This window comes from Balaenoptera acutorostrata, chromosome 7 (genome assembly GCF_949987535.1).
Source record: "Balaenoptera acutorostrata chromosome 7, mBalAcu1.1, whole genome shotgun sequence".
Classification (NCBI taxonomy): Eukaryota; Metazoa; Chordata; class Mammalia; order Artiodactyla; family Balaenopteridae; genus Balaenoptera; species Balaenoptera acutorostrata.
Window position 1 is genome coordinate 97,125,084 of NC_080070.1, and position 27,841 is coordinate 97,152,924.

At 40.7% G+C, this 27,841-nt stretch overlaps 2 protein-coding genes across 9 annotated transcripts in view; one reads left to right on the plus strand and one right to left on the minus strand.

Moving 5' to 3' along the window:
• The window catches only part of GSAP (gamma-secretase activating protein), a 92,010-nt gene extending 75,787 nt beyond the window's left edge, over positions 1–16,223 (plus strand). For 4 of the 8 annotated variants that reach the window (XM_057549972.1, XM_057549966.1, XM_057549970.1 and 1 more), the window contains 8 exons: positions 2,455–2,550; positions 5,109–5,179; positions 5,657–5,751; positions 10,316–10,435; positions 11,958–12,019; positions 13,557–13,658; positions 13,813–13,912; positions 14,313–16,223. In XM_057549972.1, coding sequence (XP_057405955.1) covers positions 2,455–2,550; positions 5,109–5,179; positions 5,657–5,751; positions 10,316–10,435; positions 11,958–12,019; positions 13,557–13,658; positions 13,813–13,912; positions 14,313–14,404 — 738 coding nt within the window. In that variant the 3' untranslated portion in view covers positions 14,405–16,223. Of the gene's footprint in view, positions 1–2,454; positions 2,551–5,108; positions 5,180–5,656; positions 5,752–10,315; positions 10,436–11,957; positions 12,020–13,556; positions 13,659–13,812; positions 13,913–14,312 lie in introns of those variants that run through there. The other 4 variants (XM_057549967.1, XM_057549968.1, XR_009008837.1 and 1 more) reach the window with 4 other exon arrangements.
• A 657-nt stretch (positions 16,224–16,880) lies between these two features.
• The window catches only part of CCDC146 (coiled-coil domain containing 146), a 140,046-nt gene continuing 129,085 nt past the window's right edge, over positions 16,881–27,841 (minus strand). The window contains exons 15-19 of the mRNA XM_007187102.3: positions 27,068–27,296; positions 23,077–23,205; positions 22,420–22,557; positions 18,605–18,853; positions 16,881–17,275 (exon numbers count right to left, since the gene is read on the minus strand). Of these exons, the coding sequence (XP_007187164.2) occupies positions 17,072–17,275; positions 18,605–18,853; positions 22,420–22,557; positions 23,077–23,205; positions 27,068–27,296 (949 nt within the window). The 3' untranslated portion in view covers positions 16,881–17,071. The remainder of the gene's footprint in view (positions 17,276–18,604; positions 18,854–22,419; positions 22,558–23,076; positions 23,206–27,067; positions 27,297–27,841) is intronic.

Sequence of the window (27,841 nt, forward strand, 5' to 3'; positions counted from 1 at the left end):
TTTCATTAAAATTTTATGTTGTTTTAGAAATTCTAGCCAATGCAATAAGAAACAAAAGTAAAAGAAGACGCTATGATTGTCTAATGCAACAAAGAAAATAATCAACTGGGAAAATAATAAAATAAAAAAATAAAAAAATAATGCTGCAAATTAGTAAGCTGGTGATGCTATATTTATTTTCTTTTTGATTAGGATTAACCAGTTAAAAAAGACAACGAAAAACGGTATATTATTTCCAAATCCTTAGCATCTAGCTTTAGTAAAATTATAAACAAAAAGCCAGTGAAAATTTCTCTGACAGTTGACTGACTCACTTGACAAAATAAAGAGGAATGGGACTGGCGTTATGAGATATCTAAATGTGTTGTTGATCTACAATAATTGGAACAATATGGTGCTGATACAAAGATAGACAGGAGGCTCTAGTTTAAATTTGGATATTTGATGTATGATAAAAATGAGGCATTTAAAAATCAATGTGGAAAGAAATAATCTTCAATCAATCAATCAATGCCTGACTATTTGGAAAAGACAATTAAGTTAGATTCTTCCCACCCCAAATACCGCCGCTTTATATCATAAACCAACAGAAATATCAGGTTAAGGAATCTAATATAAAAAATTTAAACTGTGTGAAAGAATTTGAATAAAATAAGTGGACAGTTAAAAAATACTGAGAAAGCCTTTTAAGTGTATTATTGAACATAAACCTACAGGAGAAGATTGACTGAAAACTTAGAAGAGAACAACAGAAAGGCAATACGTTTAGAAAAAAGTATTTGCCACATATGTGATAAAAGAATAACATTTGGCATGTAATGTTTATAAATCAGTAACAACACACCGGAAGGGAAATGGACAAAAGCTGTGACCAGTGAATTTTCAAAAGTTAATTTAGGCCAAGAGATCTTGACTTGGGGCAGGGTAAGAAAGAGAATGCTTAACATTGCTGTAATCAAATGACAAACAGAATAAATGTTTTTATTTGTTTGTCTTTTTTTTTGTCTATCAAATTGACAAAACTTTAAAAATCATACTAGGAAAGTTCAGGGTACAGGGAATTTGACAGCCTCATGAGATGGAATTGGAAATTAATATAACCACAGTGGAAGCCATTTTAGCAGTGTCTCTATAACCTTAAGTAGGGACCCAATGAATTCCATTTCTAGGAATTTAGCCTGACAAAATAATCGAGGATATGGCAAGCAACTTTTGTGTAAGGATTTTTTGGTGGTATTTGTAACAATAGTAAAGGAAATATCGCATATGTATACGAAGGGAATAAATAATTCAATTATAGTATTTTCATAAAATTGGACACTGTGCCACCATTACAACTAGTGTGATAAAGAATATTTAATGACATAAATTATTATGTGAGAAAAAGCAGATTGTAAAATATTAGAATGAGTGTGCACACTGGAGAAAAGGAAAATAAAAAACCCAAAATGTTAATGTAGATGGTAGGATTATGAGCAATTTAAATTTTCATCTTTATGCTTATTATAGAAAAATTGAAATGCACAAAAATATGCATTATAACTTACACAGAAAAAAAAATAATTTTTTTTTAAAGCCTAATCAATTAGCACATGCCGGAGACCGAATTGAAATAATATACCACTCTGTCTTGGCCCAGGATGCCACGGGCTAAGGTTTACCCAGGGTGTCTGTCGTAAATGTAAATCTGCTAAAATAGAAGATATTCCCACGGTGTTTATTGATGCAAAGATTTCTCTAGCCAAGAGGGTCTGTAGCTGAGCAGGCCATTTAGGCAAAAGTGAGAAAAAAAGGAAGAAAGGGAGAGAAAAGCAAAAAGTGGGGAAGGCTGGGAATGCCACACTGATTCGGGAGCCCCAGGGATGGTTAGAAGAGTGTGGCTATAGAAACAAGCCCATTTGGAGGCACTAGGCTAAATATATCCATACCTTTACATGTCAGGGAGCTGCATGGAATGTCTTAACCATTGCGCAGAGAGAGGTACCTGGTGCATTTCCTTTTACTCCAGCCTCTGTCCTTGCAAACACCCAAAACCTGTCCCTTCCTGCCACCCCCATTAGCATAGTCATTCCACGTTTAGAGTTGTTCCTGTTAGATCTCCAGAGCCAGGAGCAGTAGACTTCAATCCTTTGGTAGATCCCAAAGCCTTTGACTGCTAAGCTAGTGACTTCCACTGGCTTCTTTGGAGAATTCTCAACAGGGCTGGGAGCCTGGCTCTCAGCTGTTCACTGGACTTTGGGTGAATCATAAGTCACTCCTCTCGAGGAAAATGGTGGTGCCCCCTGATTTATGCCCATCAAAGGAACTTTGTGGGTTATGCATTTCTGCTAGTGGGATCTTCAGGTCCAATATCTTTCATATTGATAGGAAGTGTTAATAAATGAATAGAATTCAAACCAGTTGCAGGTGTGAGTGGGTAGGTTGTGACTTATCTAATCTATATTCTGTTTTCAGATGGTGTCTGAGCTAAAAGACCATCTTTTGAGACATCTACAGGGTGTAGAAAAGAAGAAAATTGAACAGCTGGTTCTGGACTACGTTTCAAAACTGGTTGGTTTTGCTTTATCTTCTCCACCCAACCCACCGCCCCCCTCAACCACTTGGTCTCTGGGTGTATAGTTCCCAGTATGTGGTTCAGTAGGTTTTTCATATTAGGTTTTTTGGAGCTCTCCCATCCTCAAACCTGTATATATGGTGCTGTAGATTGAAGAAAGGGGGAAAAGAACCAAAAAACAAAGAGAATGTGGCTCTGGAAGTGGCTTATTGCACTCCCCTTGCAGTAGTGGTTGTATGCTCATGGACACCTGGAACAGTGATGAGTTCAGCATGGTTGCCAAATGTTCATGTCATCTTGTCATCTTCCAGCTCCTTATTAAACCATAGGTAGTGATTTCTGTACATGGAGGTTTCTGCAAATATGAGAGAACTTGAACTTCAATTCTTACTTAGCTCCAATAGCCCAATTAGGTAAGATTCCAGCCCAGTTGTATAAATACTTGCCACGTTATAGAGTCTGCTGATGAGATTGGCATCCCATTTACCTGGTAACCACTCACTGAAATTGTGTGATCCAAATTAATAACACCGGTCCATGTGTAAATAGGAGTGATGCAGCTGGATTGAAATTTGAGGCTGTCTTGAGTCTTTCAAAACGCATATGGAGTTGAGACCTCACCCTACTTAGAACCTGGAAATAATAAGATGGATAAAATTTTTAAAGTATTTAAATATACAGAAAGAGAAAGAACACTCCAACACTCCATTTCTCCAGGTTTGCATAGGACCAGTGTGTAAATGTGAACAAATATTTTTGCATTGAATTCTGGAAGATTAGTTAAATTTATTAGATATGGCCCTGATTTAATTTCATGTTTAATTTTTAAAGTTTTCTGCCTTACAGGGAACTATATTCAATAATGGAAAAGAATATTAAAAAAAGAGTGTCTATATGTGTAGAACTGAGTCACTTTGCTGTACAGCAGAGATTGGCACAGCATTGTAAATCAACTATACTTCAATTAAAACAAATTAAAAAAAATAAAAACAAACGAAAAAGAAATACGGAAAGAAATCTTCTATTTTGGAAAACTGGGCAGTGGCAGAATGGCTCTGTGAATGGAGCGTGAGCTCTTGGATAGCACTTGTTTAATGAGTGTTTGTTGAATTAAAACAACTCCCCAAAATGCTCCCAAGTGCCACCCATTGATTTATTTCTATAGTAAAGTGCATGCATGGAAGTAACTCACTCAAATCCTTTGTTGGTCATATGGCCATAGAGACGGTTCATAGTTAATTAGTCTGAATAAAGTTGCGGAATATTTAAAAAAAAAAGTTTTCTGCCTTTATTGCAGTCATTAGTATCTGTTTTTAAATCATATATTTGATTTCTATGGTAAGGTTTGACTTTCAGAGTTTTAGTATATTAGGAGAGGTTGGTATTTGCCTATACTAATGTTTACAAGCAGGGCACTGAAACTTTGTTAAATAATAATTCTTTGCAGTTGAACGATACCAAGGCGCTCACTTTATGAATGTGTTACTGATCTTCCCCATGTTGATACTAACCTACTTTCTTTGTCCTTTCATAACACAGAGTTATTTAACACATCACCTACCATCTTTCTTTCTGTTGACTTTAAATTTCACCTTCCAGAGTGTTAAGGTTTTTCTTCAAGCATCATTCTTCCCTATAGTTAATCACATAAAAGAATCCCCATAACACTAGTTTGTGCTAATAGCTCCGAGAACCAATAGGACCAGAAATCGTAGAGATGAGGTCTCAGAAAACTCGGTGCCCCTGCCTTTCCAACTCAGCAGTCACTGATTGATGCCAAAGCTGCCCACCCTGCCCAGCAGCAAACAGCTGAGTCTCCCAGTCCCCTCCCAGGAGAGCGGCTGGACAGCCTTTAGAAAATAAATCCGAGGAAGTTGCTGCAAAACCTGATTTTATTGCTTTCATGTGTTATCTTACCTGATTTCAGCCAAAGAGAAACTGAGACTCTATGTCGTTGAGAATAAATAGTGTCTGTCTGTGCTCATATGGAAACTCTTCCTAATTTTGCCCCCTGTCCTTTGCCTACACGTGCAATGCATGGATTTGTGGTCCTGATAACGGCTCCTCGGAGATTGCCCTGTTGCTGGCAAACGAGTAAAATGCAGAACCTGGACTTGGAACTAGTTTTGCTCCACAGCCCATGCTCAGGACCTCCATTCTATTCAGAACCGCCTTTCCTCTGTCAGCTGTCAGCTATGTCACCCTTGCCACATAACAGGCCTTGGGCGAACTCTGTTGCACTTGACCTTCACTGATGGATAAGGGCCTGTGATTGAGGGCCTGTGTTTGTGAGCGATGGGGCCGGTTAGCGGTGGGGAAGCTCAGCTGGGGCACTGCCCGCAATGACAGAGGGTGCTCTGTTAGACACGGCTGCACATTTTCAGTCTTTCCATTTGGGATTCCAGTGCTTGAGAATTGACCTCAGAAAGGCTGGTTCTGTGTCCGGGCACAGCCTGAATGCCAGCTGCCCGAACATGCCTGTCAGAGCTATGGAAGGATAGCTTGTAGGGGAAAGGGTATGAACAGAGGTTAACAGACTGTCTTTACCCTCTAGCTGGATCTCATTTGCCAAATACTGGAAGCCAGTTGGAGGAAACATAATCTTCATCCCTGGGTTCTCCACTTGTACGCAAGTATTTCTTGCTCTATTTTATCATGGTGTACAAAGAGCTAAAACAACTCTGATTGCTGCCTGTGGTAGCAAAGCCTTTTTGAAACTTACCAGTTGAAAGTAACTCTCACCAGCCCTTACACCATCCATGTTAGTTCTGAACTCAACATTTAAAGTTATGCCCCTGTTACTTCACCTGTCCTCTTTCCTTGGCATCTGGCTGATGAGGAGGGAGGGGCACATGAGCTCAGTACTGCCAAGAAGGGGAATTTAAGTTAATGCAGTTTATCATTTATGTGCCTACCGTCTGGTTAGATTCTAGGCATTAGGCCGATGGTCATCATCACATCTATGAACCTTTCTGTGGGGCATAGCCTTTCACAATTAGCATGAATTCCATCTGGATGTGGCACTCAGAGCTACTGCTTACATGCAGATGGGGTTTTGCAGATGAGCTGCTTGGCTGACGTGCTGATTTGTTCTTTGACCAGCAATAGACGGGCGAGTGCTGCTGAATTTGCGGTCTTCCACATCATGACCAGGATTTTGGAAGCTACTAACAGTTTGTTTTTACCTCTGCCTCCTGGTAAGTCTTGGCTTTTTTGTTTTTTGTTGTAATAAACTTGTTCTTTCTTCTTCACATAGTCTCTGGACTTTGGTGCATTATGAGTTTAAGAATGAGGCCTCCTGTGTCTGAGAAATTGTGTGTCTGGTGTCACTGTGACGGATGGGCCTGAGGTTGGTCTCTGCCGACCAGATCTCCTCTGATTATTAAACTATGCAGTAGCTTGTCACCCACTTTAGCAGCCAAGGCTGGTCCCCATGCAACTTTCTGGTTCAAAAACCAGTGGAGCTGATTCAGGGAGATCTTTCTCTGATGTCTCCAGGCCTAGTTTATCTGATCAAGAAAGTTAACACTCAGAAGGAAGTAGGTCTGGCTGGGTGTCAGAAATTGAGTTGATTCTTATATGTTCCTTGGAAGCTAAAAATTTCCCTTAGGATTTTGAAAAAGGACCAAATCAGGCCTCAAAACACCTTTGGCTCATGTGTCTACAGTCATTCATGTAATTGGTCATTTGTTCATTCAGTCAACAAACATTTGTTGAGCAATTTCATGCCAGGTACTGGGCTAGAAATTAGAGCAATTCCAAAAATTAACAAAAGTCTAGTTGGGAAAATGTGCACATAAATCAATATTCATTATAAGAAACAAATAAGCTCCTGTTTGCTATAAACTACCTGCCTTATGCTTATTATGTATAAGTTCTGATGAGTTTTAAGCTTTATGATAGCTATCACTATATAATATATACTAGCCAATTTTACTTAATTCATTCATATACATCTATCCATCCATCCATCCGTCATTAATTTGTTCCTTTGCTCATTCATTTTAAGGCAACATGTATATGGTCCCCATTTTGTGCTAGGTACTGTTGTAAGTACTTTATATAAATTAGCACATTTAATTTTTATAACGGTGCTAAGTGATAAGAGCTTAAATTGAACCATATTAAATTGTTAATATCCAACCAGTTTTTGACCAACAAAGACGGCACTTTCAAATGGTTCCACTTAATATTATTCCCATCTTATAGATGGTGAAATTGAGGCACAGAAAAGTTAAGTAACTTGCCTACAGTCACATAGCTATTAGGCGACAGAGCCAGTGCTCAAATCCAGGGAGTCTGACCCTAAAATCTATGCTTCTAGCTACTATTCTGTGCTGCCTCTTGAATTTTATATTCCAGTTGAATTAGTTGATATTGAAACATTGGCTATTTATGGGCCCGGAAAATCCCCACAGCACATCTCAACTTCTCTGCATTTGTGATATATCTGGTACAGTCTGGAATCCGTCACGCTTTCTCTATCCGTATGCCTTATCTTACAAGATCTGCTTGTAGTGGAGGCACAAAAGGAGTTTCTTGTGACTTTGTAGGGACCTGAAAGTGACCACTCATGAGGAGAATGGATGGCTTTAAATGGAATATGAATTGTGAGGTGCCCTCTAGAAAGAGTGAAGGGATTTCATGAAAATTATATATGGCTTTCTAGCTTAAATTCTTAATTGTTTGTCATTAACACAAAAGACCTGGTAGAGAAATGGGTTGACAGTTTCAGATTTGTTCACCATGGATCTCCAAGCTCCTTTTATAAGTAAATGACACTGACTCACTGGGGACAATATTATATCTGGGAGATCATAGAAATCAACTTTCTACAGAACACTGCATTTCTACACAGGGATGGATAAGGAGGGAAAACATAGAAAAATGTTACCCATAGTGATTGAGAATTATTACGAGTAAGAACTTAATGGCTGGTGTCCATGGGTCAAGTAAGGAAGAGCAGTTTCTCTTTCTCCTTATCTTAGAAATGTTTGTTTCCCGAATATGAAGTGACACTGGATCACGTTGGGGGGTGGCATGTGTGTGTAAATGCAGGTATTTTTGTGTGTATGTATGTAAATGTGCTTGCTTTCCAGGCCCCCTGGACTAGTGAGAACTGTTTGAGTTCCAAGTGTCAGAAACTTGTAACCGGAGTTACTTAAAGAAAAAAGGGAATGAGGGCCACAGAAGGGAAGTCATAGTTTAGAGCTGGAGCATTTACAGTTGAAAAGGGACGTGTGTTCTCTCTGCTGCCTGGAGGAGGCCAGGAGCCCTGGAGGATGAGGACTAGAGATGGCTGGAAGAGGTCTCTCTTGCGGTACTGATGCCTACTTCTAGCCAGTTTGCTCTGTTGCTTAGAGCTCACATGCTGAGAGGAGGCCAGGAATGGGCTGTTGAATTCGGGACTGTGCCCTGGGAATGGAGAATAAAGGGTCATCAGGGATCTTTAGGACATGGACACAGAGCTAGAGAGGAATTTTGAATCGAGAAAATCTGTAGGATCAATAACCTTCTATAAACTCTTCCTCAGAAATAATTTCATAACTTTTTTAATCTTGAGAAGACTGTCCAAATCCATTTGAAAAATCTCATGTTGTTAATTAGCTAGTAAAATCACTAATTTTTTTTGGAATCAGAGCAGTTAGTAGACTCATCCCATTGTCAGCCCATTAAGATCTGCTTGAGGGCAGAGTCTGAACTTTATCTGACCCTCGATGTTGCCAGAACATGGGACTCCAGTCTCCCACTGCTCATGTTTCACATGCTCAGAGAGAGAAAGCTCCACGATGTCTCTGAATCCAAGTCCCAGCTCTCTTTGGCCATCATGTCTCTGTCATGTAAGCCTCTAAGGTTAGGCAACGAGTCTTCGTCATTCCCCATCCACATCCAATCAGTTTCCAAGCCAGTACACGTTGCCATGATCCTATGATCCCTTCCTTCCCTCTTACTCTCAGTGCCCTCATTCCCTCTTGGACAGGTTCACGCAGTCACTTCCCAACAGGTCTTTATTCCTCCAGTAGCAAACTGTCACTCTGGTCCATTCTTTGCCTGTTGCCATGTTAGTATTCCAAAAGTAAAACTCAAATCCTCTAACAGTCCTGCTCAAAAGCTTTCAGTGCCTCCCCAGAGTTTACTAAATACTAAATTCCTTGCTGTCATTCAGCATGCAACCCCGTGACACATATATTAAGAGCACCCTGTACTTTCCCTTCATAGAACTGGTCATATTAAAAAAAAGGAATATTTATTTTGTGATTAATTTGTTGTCAGTCTCCCTGTCAGACTGGAAGGTGGATGGGAGCAGCAGTCATGCCTGTTCTTCTCATCACTGCACACCCAGCTCCTTGCCTGGCGGGCCGAAGGGGTTTTGTTGAATAGATTAACCTTTCCAGTCTTACCTTCCACTGTTCCTCTTGCACACCTGTTCCAACCCAACTGGGTCATGTACTCTTTCCTAAATGTGCCCCATGCTTTCTCACCTTTGGGCCTCTGTTCGTATTGTTCCATTAGCACCAGTTCTTGAGGCAGGATAACGTTGTGGTTAAAAGGCTAGGCTAAAATCCCACAGCCTGCGTTCAAATGTTAAGTCTGCCACTTACTATTTCCCGGGGCAGGTTTCTTAGCTCCTGTGAATCTTGGTTTCCCCATTTATAAAATGGGGATCAGGTAGTTCCCACCGCATGGTGTTATATGAGGATCACGTGAGCCTGTGCGTAAATGAAAGGCCTCAGTACCTGTCTGGTGTTAGTCACGTTGTTGTACCACGTGCCAGGTTCTTCACAGACCTAGCTGTAGCTCTCAAAGCAGCCCTGCAGGAAAGGTACTGGTGATTCCACTTGAGGGATGAAGAAACAGAGGCTGGAAAGGCTTTATTACCTACATCTAGTAAGCAGCACAGCATGATTCCGGCCTCTGTCTACTCAGGTCAAACCTGACTTTTACTGCTTTTCCAGCCTGTATGTTCTCTCACGTCATTTCCACACTCAGGAATGGCATTAACCCTTCAAAGTGCCTCTCACATGCCATCTTTTCCAAGAGGGCTTTTCTGATTCTCTCCCGGTCTGATATCTTCTTCTCCCGTGGATGTTGTATCGGTTAGTATTAATAGTGGACTTAGAGCTCTAGCTCTGTGAGAGTTTGGGTAGCCCTGCCCATGAGACTTAGACTTAGCCCTGCCCAAGGCCTTGAGAGTGCCTTTCTACTGAATTCCTATAGATTTGCTATCTGGCAATATCGTTTTAGTTCTTCTTTTATATGATTTAGTCCAAGTAGACCCCAAAAACCTTTCTCTAGGGCATACCCAGAGATTAGTCATCTAAACTGTTCCCTTCTGGTCCAAATATTTTCTCCTGCAGCAAAATGGTCCCTGTCCATCAGGCTTTAGCCTGGGCATGTGGAGTTTGAAGCTCTCCTGTTAATTTTTCTATTTTGCGATTTTACCATAGAATTTTAAACCTTTTAAACTGTAAAACCATTTTCATTGAGCAGACCTTGCACTGTTTTTCTCTTTTTGCCTAGGAAGGCATACAAGGTGGAGGGAATACGTGCTTATTGGGAACTTACTATATACCCAGCACAATACCTAGTTGTGGTAATACAGAAAGAAGGAACCTTGGACCTTGTCTTCAAGGAGCATTTATTTGACTCTAGCTGCGAAGTGCTGAGCTGAGTGCTTTATTGCCATCACCAGAGTCATTCCCTCTGGGAGGCCGGAAATGATGGCTGACCGTGTCTACCGTCCCGGGTCTCTCATCCTAGGTTTTCACACTCTGCACACGATCCTTGGCGTCCACTGTCTGCCTTTGCATAACCTGCTGCATTACATTGATAACGGAGTGTTGCTTCTCACAGAAACAGCTGTCACAAGGCTCATGAAAGGTAAGGGGCTCTGAGTTTGCCTTGTTCCAGCCCCAGCACCACCCGGGCTGCCTTTGTGGGTGTGCGACCTGTGGTCACACGGGGCCCTACTGCACTCAGAAGGGGCCCATGCAGGGTTTAATGTTCTGTATTCAATCTTGACATTCTTAATAGTTGGAGAGGGGCCCCTCGTTTTCGTTTTGCGTGGGTTCCACAATTACGCAGCTGGGCCTGCAGAGTACAGTTCATTTCCCATAACCATCCTTTGGACCGCCGTGCCTTTGCCCTTCAAGAGACCCCAAAGGGCTTCTCAATCTGTACACAACTATTAGACTCCTTTTCTGTACATGAGGGCACTTGAGAATAGGAGACTGAAGGCTTATTTCTCAAGAAAAATGTCATGAAATGGCTTACTTTCAGCTGATTAACTCCATCTTCTCAAAGTTAGACTTGAAATGCAAGGAAAAGTAATGAGAGATATAGTGCCTATGGGAATTTGAACTTGAAATAAGGTCTGTAGTGTAATGACTCTTGGTTAAATTATTCAACTGTGGTATTTTATAGATGAGTTTTGTTAATATATATTGAAGTATTTGCCATTCCTCAAGGTGCTGTATGTTTTAAGTTAGTCAGCAAAATTGCTCTGTGACTGGCCGCCTGTTACAGAACGCTGTTCCCTGATACAGAGCAGCAGCTTCATTAAGAAATCCCTTTTTAGTCACGTACCACAGTGTTCACTGCAGCTCTATTTACAATAGCCAGGACACGGAAGCAACCAAGGTGTCCATCAACAGATGAATGGATAAGAAGATGTGGCACATATATACAATGGAATATTACTCAGCCATAAAAAGAAATGAAATTGAGTTGTTTGTAGTGAGGTGGATGGACCTAGAGTCTGTCATAGAGAGTGAAGTAAGTCAGAAAGAGAAAAACAAATACCGTATGCTAACACATATATATGGAATCTAAAAAAAAAAAAAAAAAATGGTCCTGAAGAACCTAGGGGCAGGACGGGAATAAAGACGCAGACCTACTAGAGAATGGACTTGAGGACATGGGGAGGGGGAAGGGTAAGCTGGGACAAAGTGAGAGAGTGGCATGGACATATATATACTACCAAATGTAAAACCGATAGCTAGTGGGAAGCAGCCACATAGCACAGGGAGATCAGTTCGGTGCTTTGTGTCCACCTAGAGGGGTGGGATAGGGAGGGTGGGAGGGAGACACAAGAGGGAGGGGATATGGGGATATATGTATATGTACAGCTGATTAACTTTGTTATAAAGCAGAAACTAACACACCATTGTAAAGCAATTATACTCCAATAAAGATGTTTAAAAAAATCCCTTTTTTATTCAGAGAGACACAAACTAATATTTTCATAGTGTTGTTAGACTTAGCTTGAAAAACAAGGTTGGGACATGCATTACCAGGATGAAGTTCTGAAGTATTAGCTTGCTCAGGTATTAAAATGGAGATTACTGGGTTTTTTCTTTTTGTTTTGTTTTATTTTGTTTGCCAATTTCTGACTTTCTTGTAGATCTGGACAATACAGAGAAAAATGAAAAAGTAAAGTTCAGCATCATTGTGCGGCTTCCTCCGGTAATCCTGAAGTATATTCTGTTTTCTAAGCCTTGGCACCTCTCCTTCAGCTTCTTCTTGCAGGAAGAGCAGTTACTTGCTTTGGGCTGAAGTCAATTGAATTGTCTCACCCTTCGGCCCTTTCCAAGAAACCCTGTCCATCCCTACCCGTCTGTCCGCTGCTCCAACTGGGCCTACCGAGTGCTTGCTCTCCTGGCTGCGCGTGTGCTGCTTTGGCACAGGCCCACCTAGAACATTTAGCCATTTTCTCCTCTGAGGAAACCACAGTAATATGTACGTCTGTGAGTCTGAGGGGAGGCAGAGGGGAAACATGTGCTTTTGGCATTTAAACTGATAAGAAATTGAAGTACAGGTGAGGTCAGAAGGTTCTGGAACTGCGTTTCCTCTCACTGTTGTTTGCACCACGGCAGGAAAACATTCCTGGTTGAAGGAAAAATGAGAAACATGAGGGAGAGGGTTATACAGGCACTCCTTGTTTTTGTGCGGTATAGTAGCTCTCTGAGTCAGAAATGCTGTGAAATTCAGACATTCCAGGGCAAGGTCTTCAGAGCCTCTGACTCTGCGGACTTCCCGGCCATGAGAGCCTTGGCCAGCTCTGTGCCATTTACATACCTTGAGCACTTGTATCTCCGGCACGATCCTCCCACAAAGGGATGTCTGATGCCTTCCTGGACCTAATCGTCTTGCTTTATAACACCTTCTCGCCCTCACAGGCTTACTGAGGCAGAGGCAAGAATAGAAAACAAAGCATATTTTCCATGGCTAGATCTCTCTGGGGAATATCTCTAAACATTTAGTTTGGTCTCTAAATTTGATTTTTTTTTTTTTGCCTTATACCCTTAGGGAATGAAAATTTTCTGGGCAAGACACTGGCAGAGTACATGCCTATAACCTTTAGCTTCATATCAAAATATCACGTAGGGTTGGCATGCAGATACTCAGTTTTGAAGAGTAACAGATGAACACCATTTCAGAAGAAGAGTTTGGCAGCCTCAGTACACAAAATGCTTTCCTCAGAGTCGCATTTAAGAGAGTATTTATTCAAAATTCAGAAGCATACCTCATAGGAAATGGCCTTTCTCCAAGGTCATTAACCATAAAGAGTCTGTCTTTTAGACTCACTAGCTGGAATACATTTTAAAAAATTATGAATTGATATAAGATAAATTTACTTAATGCTGTGAGCTATATTCTCCTCTCTGTATTTTTCCATCTTTTTATTTTTATTATTGACTTAAATTTTTTAGTGTGGAAGGTACAGAGTTTTCCTATACACCCCCTTCCTCCACATACGCACAGTCTCCCCTATTATCAGCATCCCCCAGCAGAATGGTCCATCTGTTACACTGGATGAACCTACACTGCACATCACAATCACCAAAGTCCATAGTTAACATTAGGGTTCACTCTTGGTGTCGTTCATTCTGTGAGTTTGGACAAATATATAAGGAGATATATCTAACACTGTAGTATCATACAGAGTATTTTCACTGCCCTAAAAATCCTCCTCTACATAATTTTCAATTTGCAAAAATAGCTTACAGGTCAGAAGATCTGTCGACTTTGGGATCATCCTGTGAGTTCTAACATTATTTCCCGGAACCATGTAAAGCGACTGCTTCAGAACTATAACAAACAGGTGAGCCTGTGTGGAGCAGAGGCCCCGCTAAATGATTTTGGAACCTCTTTGCCCATTTTAACATATCCCTATGGACAGCAGTTGTAGTTCTCATCACTTTAAGTTTGTGCTTGTTTTGGAGAATCAACTGATACCACAGCCGTTTCCCTTTTAGCCCCGGAGTTCTATGATGGACAAGTCATCATTCAGTGTAGAATTTCTGCCTCTGAACTACTTCATTGAAATACTGACAGATATTGAGTCCTCCAATCCAGGTAAGTCACTCCTCTGCTCTCAGGATTTTCCTGTTTTTCCCCTGACACATCAGTCAGTCTCTATGCACTTCTGTGTACCTTTTTCTTGCCAAAATATCCCTTAATTATAAGTAGGATCTTCTTGCAATAGGTTTTAATTAGCAATACACAATTTACTACCTAAATTACCAAAGGAATAACCACCTTTCAGGTTTTAAAAGGAATTAAGAGGTTAAAAACCCATTTGGTTGGTGTGAATGGCCTTTCTTGGTGCTGAGGTTTAATAAATTTTAACAACACATTCTCAGAATAATGTGTTTTACTAAAATATAAAATAATTATGATTTCAGTGAGGCGTGGGCACAATATAATAAATGTTCTATGGCTTCATAGTAACTCTTCTCTCTCTTTTTCCTTTCAGCTCTGTATGCTTTTGAAGGACATGACAATGTGGACGCAAAATTTGTAGAGGAAGCAGCTCTGAAACACACCACAATGCTTTTAGGCTTATAAAAGAGAAAATGCAGTTATATCAGCTTCCAGTATTTTTATCTTGCTCGTTAGCTCTACTTCCGTTGAGAATTCTTTAGCAATATTTTAAACTGGTAACCAAAATCAGAATACATTGTTGAGCCATCTGAATTTCAGTTTGGTACTTTGTTCAGACAGAACTAGACAGTCAAGGGTAGAGAAATGACAACCAGTCCAAGGGGGCATGCAATGGCATAAATAATGCTCTTCCTAGTGGCTGATCTTTCTAGTGCTTTCATAGGCCAAAAGCTAGTTTCTATTATACTCTGAAATAAAATATACTTTAAAAATGTAGGAACAGTGCTTAGAAAAACAAAAATTAGCTGTGTCACTGAAAATAGCATATGACAAGCAGAAAAATTACAAGTTGCAGAAAAACTCTATTTGGAAATTAGATACTTTTTAAAAAACTGAATTTGGACTAAGTCACATCTGCTAATTCTAGTAGGGAATAATTTGTAAAATACAACAATTTATACCTACATAGAGTAGGATTTGTCTTCGTGAACGTTCAGATGGAACTGTATTTAATATTGTAAAGTTATTTTTATAAAAGTTTGATTTAGTAATATCTTGTCATTTAAAAAAACACTGAAAGTTTTAGCCTAACTCTTGAACATAGCCTTTTATTCCCACCAAGAATCATGACTCCATGAACATGTTCCCCCAAAGACCCCCATGACACCTAACGAGTTCTCCCACTTTTCTTTTTTTCTCCCTCCCTCTTCTACAGTGACGTTCTGACCATAAATACAGTTGCTTCCTGGGGTAAGCCCAAAACCCTTTGCTTTCCTATCTTCACACCGTTTCCCTCAGTGAACTTGTGAAATTTTAAAGATTACAAATATCACTAGCCAGTATAATAATTCAGCTTTTCTAAAATCATCATTATATTCTAAAAATTATCCTCTCCTACAGAATTTCCCATTTAGGTCACATATTTCATGGTCACTGAAGCTCAAAGTCTTGGAGCCATATCAGCAAGGCGGTGCTGGTTTTTCCTCTTGATAAGGTCATTATTTTTCATTCCCTACGCTTTCCTCTTCACACCTGGGTTGTTTCTGTTGCTTTCTGAAGTCTAATTCATCCGATGCATATTTGAGATAAACAGTAGTTTGATCCTGTCACCCCTCTGCTCATAATCCTTCAGTCGCTTGCCATTTATTACAGGATAAAATCCAAACTCTTTGACATTCAAGATCTCCCAAATTCTGGCCTTATACACTTCCCCAGTACGAACGTTCTGTTCCAACCAGCCTCGCTCACTGGGCCTTGAACAGAACTTCTGTCTTCTTACTTCCAAGTCTTGCTCAGGCGATTTCCCCATCCTGGAATCCCCTCTACGTATTAAAATCTTATTTATGCTTAAGGGCCAGATAAAAAGTTCCATCTGTGATCCCTGGCCATTCCAGTGCACATTGGCATCTCACCCTCTGGACCAGTAGCACACGTTGTAATATTTAAGCGTCCAAACCTTTGTAATTTTTAAAAATTATTTTTCCTTCCTATGTATTTTAACTTCCTATGTGCTTATTTTTTGAATCCCTAATTACTGATCCTACAACACAGCAACTGTGTGTAAGTATGCAGTATTTCTTTGCAGTAAGCACACAGCTTATACAGCTTTACTTGTTATAGGCTCTCTCAAGGAATTGCTTTTTAATGACTTCACAAAGCAGTCAGGTTAGATTCAGGACTCCTAGACTGAGAATGAGATTCAATTTCCCTCCATTCTGTCAGGGTGGGGGCTTGGAACAGATTTTGTTTGATTTAGCAAAATAAATGAATGTGATATTTCTCACTCCCAGAGTCGTGAAATGAAATTCATAACTGATAACAATATGAAATAACAATAGTTTGAGCATGTTAATGAATGTAAAATCACCGGTTTCAAATCTACGTTTATATTTTTATGTGAGAAAGTAACAGAATTAGCAAAATATACTTGGGTGAAATACAATAATATTAGAGTAATGAAATCAGTGGAACTGGCCTCATTTTCTCTTTCACATGCAAAATTATAAATATCTTCATTGAAATTTTGAAAAATCTGGTATCAGAACAAAGTAATCACAAGTGTATTTGCATATAACATTGTGGAAAATCTAGATTTATAAGAAAGATAAATTAGGGCATAATTGTTTTTGCCCAAAAGGATTCTTTATTTGTAAAAAGAATCACTATAACATCACTTTTAAAAAGACAAGCTTCCCTACTGCTTTTCACTCAGTTTAGTTTTACTGACATCAACTTGCAATGCAACTATTTATTTAACCAAGTGAGTTATGCCCCTACAATACTTGGGCTATTTTTCTTTTCAACCATTCTTTCTTTTTCTTAAAAGTGAGTATATTGAACAGGATCTGCTTTTCTTTCTTTAATAAACAAAGACCACTCTGCCAATTTCTGTACTTCGCTGAAAAGGTATTTATTTTTATTGCATTTTTATAGCACCCAGTCTACTATATATTTCTGAAATGTAATCAAGAGACAGAGTGAAAAAGAAATTGGTGAGCGTGATAGGAAGGAAGCATACGTTGCGGATACTCTGTCTGTAATTTAGAGCTATTATGCTGACGTTTTCCAGCTGTGGATGTGAAGAAGCCTGGTTGAAGTGCTTCCTTGAGAAGCCTGGGTTGGTTCACATGTTCAGATTTCAATCGGCTTTATAACAGGTTTCCTTATGTGCCTCATATTGGCCCCAGGTTCACTGGGCTTAAAAGGAGCCAAAGCGCCATACGGTTTTGGCAGAGGAAGAGTGGACTCTGCCTCTGGGATGTAGGCATTCGGACGCTGATCCGCAGTTGTGTAAACACCATTGGGCAGCTGGCGATTTTCTGCTTCCAAGAACTCCTGCAAAGAATGATTTATCCTTTTCAGTTTTTGAAAACTCAAAGTCGCTTCGTCCTCAGGGCCCATCAGACACAGCTGGGTCTGAGCAGCCTTCGGCTATGCTCGCTGGCCGATATTCCCCAAAGGGACAGAAGGGTGTGAGGGTGCGTCACCAAACACGCACACCCGCACACACATTTCGTCTCATTGGAATGACCCATGTTGCTCAAGCATCACTCTACTCCTGGGGTTTAGGGTTTACCATAAACTGGTTGGTGGGACCTAAATTTGCTACATTCCAAAGTCACTATCTTTCATTAAGCACTAATTATTTCCATGTTTGTGACAAAGGCAGGATAATCTATTTCCTTTGGTAGGTCCCTGGTGAGCAAATGGTACAAAGGAGGAGATAAGGAGTAAAGTAGAACCAGTGGAGAGAAGCGGTCAGCAGCTTGCTTTGAGTCTCAAGATTCTGCCTGTGTTTCTGGAAAACAGAGGAATCTCTTATAGCATTAAAAAGAATTTGAAAAAATGGAGACAGGTAAATGACAGCTGGGACACCACAGGTAAAATCTGAATGCCCTCAAGAATATAATCCCAGGCAGCGTGGGAATGACAAATCAGACCCTGTTTTCAGGAATTCATAGTATGTGTTTGGAATGCACCTTTTTCTTGGGTTAGGGAGGGAATAGTGATCTTCTGGGGATGTCTGCTCTGTAGTCTGAGAGTGAGTTATAGGTCCCCGGGATGTAGTCTCCTCAGAAAGAGATGCCTAATTCCACTCTAAGATTATTGAAAGGTCATGGGAGTAGGAATAAGAACTGAGCCCCCAGTGTGTAGGTGGTCAGTGATAGACTTAGGTCTTTGGTGGGAGAAAGGTGGTACTGAAGCCTAATCGTAGCTTCTGCACCAGGTGCAGAGTCTGCAGAAGCCTGTGACAACCATAATATGCTGTGGTGGCCACAGCAGATGGACATCGAAGAGTAAGGTATGGTCTGAGCCAGGGTGCAAAGACAGAGATTAGAGACCTAGGATAAAGCCAATGCCGGCCTGGTCATTGCCATGCCAATGGGAGGTCCTGGTCTTCACTATACCAGCCCACGATAGAAGACTATGGGGTGGGACTTGGTGCCCGCCCAGTGTTCTCCAGGGAATATTCTGACCCTTTGGACTGTTGTACTTTGCTTGCCTACATAATATCTTTAAAAAGCAAAACTTATTTCTAATGACTTGCTGGGCCTATGTGTGTGGTAGAGTAGAACATTTTCATATATTATGGGAGGATTGACAACCCCTGCAGCAGCCCTTCCCGGCACATTTTACAAATGCAACGTAGAAGCCATAGCTTACCCGAGACTTTTCAGCGATGGCCAAGGCATACATTTCTTCATCTCGAAGTACTTTCAACCATTCTCTCTCAATCTCTTTACTGAGGGGCAGACCCTTTTCCATCCTGGAATTGCAAGTGAGGATGAAGTCTTCTGTCTCCTTGACTTCCTTCTGGAGTTCAATGGCCATAGCTTGTTTCATGGACAGCTCAGCAACAAGAGCCATCATTTTTTCAGTAGCATCTTTGATCTTTTTCTGGTAGCCATTCATCTAGAATTAAAAAGCCCAAGGCTTAGCCTATGTATACATTCCATGAAGACTTGAAGAAAATGGCAGGCTTCTGGCTGTCTCTGATGGTAGGGGGCATTCTTGCCTGAAGGAAGGAAAGTTTAAGTGGGAATTCACAGAGAATAAGAACTGGAGGAGACCTCAGAGATTCAGCCCAACACCCTGGCTGTGAAATAAGGACAAGGAGGAGGGAGAAGAAAGAGATCTGTTCATCTAGTTACTGGATTTCCAGGTGGGTAGTATTGAGGGGAATAGTTTAGTGTCTCTATTTTTAAGAGGTGATAAGGACAAGGGAAAGGGTATTCTTGATGTCCAAGTTCTGGCCTAATTTTGCCATGTTATTACTTTGCCACTTACGCAGGGGGGAAAAATCTGGTAGAACAGAATTGTATTGGTTATTAATACACTTGCTTAAATAAGATAATCAGCATCCGTGATGATTTTTAATGGAAACTATCACACTTCAGTGTGTTTGTATTATTGATCATAATTCCCAGGATGCATCATTATGAGGTCATAAGCAAGCATGAGCTGAACTGGACAGTCTGGCCAGTAATTTGAAATGAAATGTTCCTAGTTGTGTGTGTGTGTGTGTGTGTGTGTGTGTGTGTGTGTGTGTGTGTGCGCGCGCGCGCTTACCTTTTCATATAAGCTATTTATTATCAAAGATTTAAAAGATAAGACTAGGTGGGAAAATTGATTTTAAAAGACAGAAAGGAAGTAAAATTGGAATTGGTGGTTCCTGTAAGCTTTCTGGCCCACAGCACGGCCTTTCAGTGTGGCCGCAGGCTGGTGAGGCAGTAAGAGGTGACTCCCGCCACCCGCCAACACTCAGTGTCACATTACCCTGCCTTATTACTTCTTCATATCCTTTCACTACTGACATTATAATATAAATGTATTTGGTTATTTGGTTATAGCCTATCATCCTACAAGAACGTAGTCTTCATGGGGACAAGGACTGTTTGTTTTATTCATGAGGTTCCCACTGCTTAGAATATAGGAGACAAAATTAAAATTGAGGGCTTCCCTGGTGGCGCAGTGGTTGAGAGTCTGCCTGCCAATGCAGGGGACACGGGTTCGAGCCCTGGTCTGGGAAGATCCCACATGCCGCGGAGCAACTGGGCCCGTGAGCCATAAATACTGAGCCTGCGTGTCTGGTACCTGTGCTCCGCAAAAAGAGAGGCCGCGATAGTGAGAGGCCCACGCACCGCGATGAAGAGTGGCCCCCACTTGCCACAACTACAGAAAGCCCTCGCACAGAAACGAAGACCCAACACAGCCATAAATAAAAAAAAGAAAAAGAAAAAAAAATGTTAAAAAAAAATTGAATATTTGTTGAATGAAGGAATGAATAAATTCTTAGTCTCTTTTAACTGTTCATTCCTTTGAACCAAGGTAAATTGAGACATAAATATGAGCATCCAAAAGCTACACCCTACCTCAAAATACTTTCTTCTCTTAATAGAGTATATACTGGTCTGTGTGTACATTTGCTTACAGAAACGTTGCCGCTGGTGGTTTACGTGCCTCTGAAAATATAATGACCAATTATTATGTGAAAACTTTGTCTCTTTAAGGGAATACGGAATATAAGTTTCTATAACTTCTATACTGCATTAATTTTCAGGAAACATAATTTGAATAAAAATGACAGGCATTCAAAGCTTCAATGATGAGTCATTATCTCTCTTAAATTTTATTAATTAGTCATTGCACACTTGAGTGTGTGTATAACTAACCAACCTCCCTTCTCCATAAATCAAAAAAAAAAAAAAAAAAAAAGGATGGTATTATTCTGGGTCCTCTGAGTCTTTGCTGAGATTTCCCATTTTCTGTTCATTTGGGAAACTTGTAAGAGGAGCCATAAGCTCTCTAAGAGAGATGAGAGATGAGATGTGCAACCTTGTTGAACACCCGCAAGGGCCAGGCCACTTCTGCTCAACTATGTGATGCTTGCCACCACTTTAGCTGATATCACACCCATTTCACAGATCAGGAAACTGAGTTTTAAGACCATTTATGTATCTTTCTCAATGTCACTTGGTAGTGTTGGTAAATCACAGATCTGGGATCTGAATGTCTTTCTGTCTTCCAGCTCTGCCTGTTCTAAGGAGATTATTTTAAATGGAGGAGGAAGAAAGCCAGGTAGAGAGCATGGAAAGTGGGGAACGGAAAGGGAGATAAATCATGAGGACAGGACTCAGTAATGCTGGAAACTTCCTGGTCATGTGGACGGTCTCGGCAGCTCCCATTTGTGTTTCTCTGGCTTAACAGTTGACTTGTGGAGGGACTCTGCCATCAACTTTGACAAGCAGGCCTCAGCAAAAACCAACTTCCCCCAAAGAAAGGGAGATTTATTTTGCAAAATAAAGGAAGGCAACATTTAAAGAAATTTCGGACATGCTAATTCAGGCAACGTTCATGAGCCTAAAGGAGTCTTAACATTTCTTATTTTATGAGGTAAATTGAGATTGGCACAAGTGCTGTTGGCCTCATCAGTCTATTAGTGGAAGTGTAAAGGCAAATAAAAATGGCCAAGAAGCCTTGAGATTTACAGTAGTTTAGTGTGCCAGAACTGTTTCTAAAACAGGACTGTTAACTTACTCAACAAACGTTTTTCTAGAGTTTAGCACATGCGAGGCATTGGGGAAACTAAGAATAAGGAACAGTCACTGCCCCCAGGAGCCCACAGTGGGTGACACCATTATTCACGGCGTCTTCTGAACTGCCTCCCCACACTACATGGTGTGCACAATGTGTCCCTTTCCCTTTTGCACTCAGCAGCTCCAGTGACTGTTGCTGACTGACTAAAAACCCTGGACTGTCACAGAGGGATGCTCCAAGGGGCCGGGGAGGCCAAGCAGAGAGCAGACCCTCTGATGCCTGATGGTGCAAAGTCCTGCTGCGTCCGAATCACCAGCCTCCCTCCTGCTGGCTGCTCCTCTTGCTATAGCTTCTAGCGGTCCCTGCCTGACCCTGTAGCTTTGGATCAGAAGCCCTGGTATTTTAAGCTTATGGAATTAGGAAGCCCCATGTTACTGGCCTTTCCTCACTAGTCAGGCTTGGCGGGGTGGGGGTGGGGGGCTCCACCCCAGGGAGTTGTGTGACTGCTGTTCTCTTTAATGGTCCCCTTCCATTGCTGGCTTCTGGCTGCTTCTGGATTCAGGCAGCTCCCATGCAGACCGCTGGATAAATGAGGCCCTCCCTTCACAAGGAACTAGAAAGGCCTTAACATGGCACATGAAATATGAAGATAATGACTGTCATATTTGAGTAGGTACCCTGTTAAGTGAACCTGTATACTGTCATTGAAAGGTTTAGGATTTCCCACTGTAATGAGAATTCATTCAGGGAACAAGACTGAAACTTATCTTGGACAATTCTCTAAGAGTCATCTTTACATTTTAAATTTTAATTCTTTGTCTTTATCTATTCATAAAGCCTAATCTCTCCAGGCCTTCCCCCAATTAATGAAGCAGTCTGTGGAAAATGGAAGGTGATAGAGGAGGAAGGGCAGAAGAGAGGAGGCGGGGACTTGGGCAGACCTTCTTGGCTAAGAGCAGTGTGTCCTGCTTGCAGGCCTGCGTTTTGCTGCAGAGCCTGTCCGTGAGCCTGGAGACCTGTTCATAGATGAAATCCTTCTCCAGCAACTTCTCCTCCTGCTTGGCCAGCTGTAGTTCCAGCTACGGTCGAAAAGAATTTCAATAGGAAAAAAAAGTCATGCAAGTCAAAATCTTTCCTAATTAGAGCACTATTTTTCCCCCTTGCCTTCATAACTCTAGAAGTTCTTTAAACTGGACGAAGTCAAGACTTCCCCTCACCCCCTGACACCCTGCCCCCGAGAGCTGTGGCACTTCTTCCTCCCCATGGCAAAGAATGGCCCTCTCAGCTCCTTCTAGCTTCCACGTTGCCATTCCTCTGATATGCTCCCATCAGGAAGACAAATTAATCCACTCAAGATGCCAAAATTGCTCCTATGGGCTGTGAGACAGAGATGGGCATTTTGAAAGCACTCAGGTTTTAACTTTTTTGGCAAGCATCTAAAGTCAAGCTTAGGTTTTGTTACTAGATTGCAATGAAAGGACTACATTAGTGACTAGAATAATGAGGGATAAATCTGTATAACATGAAACTGTACCACAGATATCTGTGACACTGATCAACAGGGGCTAATAGATGCTATTTTAAGAAAGGACATTTACCGCATCCATTTTTTTGATCATTTCTTCTTCGGTCATATCTTTCCCTGGAAGGAAGCGTGTTCTGTTCTCACCCTCAGGATTTATAAACTGTTTCTCCAGGTCTTTTATTCTGTCTGTACACTGTGAAAACTATTAAACAAGAAAGAAACAGTAACTTTGCTCAGTAAATCTTAAAGTCACATAGCCCAAGGTCTTTAGGGTCTTTCCAGGCGAAGGTGGAAGGGAATTCTTAACACCCCATCAGCTGGGACTTGTGGTTAAGCAATGTTTCTACTCACGTGTGGTACAGTGAGGAAGATGCCTGTTAACTGAGTCTGCAAAGCAAGGCAGTGACTTCTGGGTCATCAAAACAAAGCTGACTTTACAGCCAGTCCTTTTATTGCTTCCCGTTTTGTGTTATACTCACGGGATGCTGTGTGGTTGCAGAGCTCCGACTATACAGACGACCTCTTTATCGCATGTTGTTACAGGGGCCGAGGTAGACAGCACAGCGTGCAGGGTACACAACATACTAGACTCCAGTTTAAAACCCTTTGCTGGCAATAGGCTTAATGGCTTCCCAAAGAAGAGTAAAATTCTTAATTACTAGGTCAACACAGCGTACAGTCTGTGAGGAATAGCCTGAACTATTTGTATCTTTTTTGGGAAACACCCAATGTAATGTTTTATATATCAGCTATATTTGTTGACTCAATGAGACTTTGGAGGTGGATGAAGAAATACAGAAATCCTCAAGCAGGAGTGGCAACCACACTTAGCTGTTTTATAGGGAGAGATGCAGAACACAGGGAAAACCAAGTCATCACTTGCAGCTTTTCTACTGAGAATCTGTATAATCGCAGGCAAATCATTTATCTTCTCTCAACCTTAGTTTCCTCAACTATCAAATGGGAAAATAAGTCCCAAACTCATGGGATTGATCCATTAAACGAGATAATACATTTAGAGTCCTTTAAATTTTTAAACTTATTCTCCTTCTCCCGACAAAAAGAATTTCAAATGGTGACATGAATAATTTTTTTCTTCCTGTCTCTCCACACTTAATTGCCCTTAATAGGGAGTTAAAGTATCCATGTATGTGTATTTTTTTTTGTTATTAACAACATTTAATGTCTCCTTTTGTTAATTAGGAAATTAGATAAGAAAAAAATATATGGTGCTTGCTTATCAAAGTGGTGCCTTGATTGATCTTATTTCCCCATGGGGCTTTGAGGAAAAACTGTATCCTTTTTCGATATAAAATAGTGCTCATGTGTCCTAAAACAGTTCACATGACTTCCAGGAGCCCTAAAAACAGGCTATTATTACAAGTAAAATATTGCAGGAAAATGAGACTTATGATAATCCTTGGATTATCATATGTCCTTATGATCATCCTTGGACGATTAAAAACTTTCAAGCAACCAAAAAAAAGCAAACCTTAAGAGAATTCTGAAAATGATACAAAAAAGGGGAAGATTGAAAAAAAAACACAAAACACTGTAGCTATAGCAAATAACAGGATATGAGAGAGATCTGGCACTACATGGCAAGGTACAAAAACAGCTTGCTTGAAGCTTGAAATTTCACACCATATCCTTCAAAGGGCCCACATGATTAGTGCTGAGTATACAATTAAATAATTAGGTGCAGTCTGAAGACTAATGCGAAACTTTCTATTCCACTGTTCTTAAGCTTAGAACTAACTCTGGTAGAACAGGGAGCTGATGATAACACATTGTCCCTATGCTTCAATTCATGTGCAGTGAGAATGATAAATGCTCACACCAAGCAGGGTGTACTATCATTGAATGCATAGTATTTTCCTCTTGGGTAAACTGAATTCATATTTTATACCGGATTACTGGTTTTATATAATAAATGCTAAGTATATATATATATATTTTTTTAAGAAGAACTAATTTTATCTATTTTAATCTATTGACTAGAAGTATTAATTTGCAATTAACACAAGTAAAATGCTTACATAATACAGAGTGAATTTTTTCTGTCGTGGATCTTACTGGATTTAAAGTCCTTTTGTTCTGCTGGGCATGTTGATCATATAGCATGGGCAAAGATGGCCTTGAAAGTGTGTGCTGGGAAAGACCTAGAGAGAGCCAAATTATTCTGTAAAACAGAGTGAGACAAGCGTGGGGGTGCCTGGGGGGCAATCTGGGACGGTAAGGCTGTGGAGGGGAGATGGGGGGTGAAAGATGGAAAGACAAGCCAGTGAAATGGAGCTAGGCTAGGGCGCTGCATGGGGTAGTACACCTGGGGGACTGTTCCCAGTGGTGGCGTGGGAAGGCATACTTGTCTGATACTTAATTTGAAGTTCTTTGCATTTCTTTAATGTACCCCCTCACACTGGTGCCCCAATTGTTCAATAAAGTCAGTTCACAGACACAGGCCTGGCATGAATGGTCTTGTGTAGGTGTAGACGGAAGGAGGAACCAGTCCTGAGTCTGCACTGAAGTGGCACAGAAGTGGCCCAGGCTCTGTGTGTCAAGATGATGAGCGGATCCCCCAAAGGAACCACTAATTGGAAGCAGGAGTCAGAGCTGCAGGAATCCTGGGGAGGCTCTGTGGGAGACCTGGAGGAGGCCTGGGGGATGTTCCAGCCAATCCTTCTAATTCAGGGCTACACTTATTGAAGAAGTGAATGGGAGAACATATGACTAAAGAAACAAACACTGGAATCAAAACCTTACCATGTTTGTGCAAAATGAAAGATCCTATCATCTGTATAGCATATTACACGTTGAAATGCCATAAAATATGAAAGTAGAACCATCATTCAGTTCCATAAAGTCCTGTGAATCCCATGACATGATTAAATTTTTAAAAAATGACCCAAAACTGTGTCTATAGCATGAGCTAATGAAAACCATTTACTTGTAAACCTAGAAAAAGACCAGAAGGATTTCTTCCAGATTTCTGATAATTTTAATAGTGATTATATGTTGGGGATAGAATTTTTTTTCTTTAAAATTTTTGTATTTTTTTTTCAAAACTTCATTAACAGAGTATGTCTTAATTTTATAATCAGAAAAAAATCTGAAAGCAAACCTGACATTTTATTATTATTTTAAAAACGTTTGGCTGCACCCCGTGGCACGTGGGATCTTAGTTCCCGGACCAGGGATCGAACCCAAACCCCTGCATTGAAAGGCGGAGTCTTAACCTCTGGACTGCCAGGGAAGTCCCTAAACCTGGCATTTTAGAAAACATGTTATAGGTTAAAATGTATTCCTGCTACATGGAGTCAATGGAAAAAAGTTTAGGCCACAAATTGTTTAGTTTAATTTTTTCTTCTGTTTTCATTAAGAAAAAAGTATAATTATTACATGTGAAGAAAATGGCTTTATATTTATGGTTTTATTTATTTACTTGCTATTTTATGTTTAAATTTTATGACTTTATTCCACTTTAAAAAAGGCCATGTCAGAGGCCAAGTTATTAAATTACAGGGAAACTACAGGTGTTAATAAGGAGTCTGATTATATGTGATTACCCATTAATAAGAAACAATAATCTTGGTTCTAGAATATCAAAGAGAATCAAAAATAAGAGAGCTAGATGGTCTGCAGGATCTTTCCAGCAAGCATCAAAAACATAATTATGAATAAAAATAAAAATAAAAACAAACCAAAAAAAACCCAGTTATGCTGGCCGTAGTGAAAGCCTGGCTTACTGAAGTTTTGAGCTCTGAAGCAGCTGAGTTAGAGCTGAGATTTGGGAAGGTCTAAATTCCAAGAAAGGCAGAAAGTGCTTCATGGGGAAAAAAAGACAATCTGTAGCTCAGATGCCTGAAGCACAGATTCTGCCCTGGAGCAGTGTTCAAAGGCATTTTCAAACAGGACATTTAACTCAAGAGTTCTTGTAGGTACCAGGGGTAGCATGGCTTGATTTACATGTAAGAACTTATATGACCTACAAAGCAATAAAGGAGAAAAAAAAAGAAAAAAGCAGCAAATGTTCCCAGGAAGTGTGTCATCAACACTTTTCCCACCTGAATCTGGAGCACTGCTAAATCAGCATCCAGAGCCCTCTTGGCTGGCAGCAATTTCCGGGTCACGTGAATCTGTCTTTGTTTCTCTGCAATCTTCAGTTTCAGGAATCGGATCTTTTCTTCCAGGACATGTATTTCAATTTCTCCATTTAGCTTCATCTTCTCTTGGATGTTTATTTTTTCATAAAAAATGCACACTTCCTCGTCGCGCTCTATCAGCTGAACACCACTATGGTCAAATTGAGAGGCAGAGGCTAAGAGGATGTTGAGGCCGCTGTTTTACTAGTCACTGTGGTTCTCTCTGGATTTGGGTGCAAAATACACATCAACACTGCATGATTCCAGAAGGCAATAGATATTCACTGCTGGCTTTCTAGTTAAACTCCACATTTGGAATTTTTCTGGGCATGGGAGAGAGAGGGTTGTGTAGAATCTGGGCTCTGAGCTGACTATGTTGTGGGCCGGCCACAGTATCTCTGCACGTCCCAATGGTCCTCCTGGGGTGGCAAAGAGTGTCACTCCCCAGTCATGAACAACGTGATCCCAGATCACGTTGATTTTCTGCAGACCCTCTTCCTGGGCCAGACCTGCCAACCGAGGGCTGGCCAGAAGTACCTAGGCAGGGGCCAGGGAATGCGTTTCTGGCAGCTATTCGGTTCTATCTAACTTGCCAGGACCACTAAGCTCTTTTAAAGTTAAATATTTCTGATGTACATTTCCCCATAAACAGGCAAATCCCCATGATTACAGTCCTTTGTAATCATGCCAGAGGAA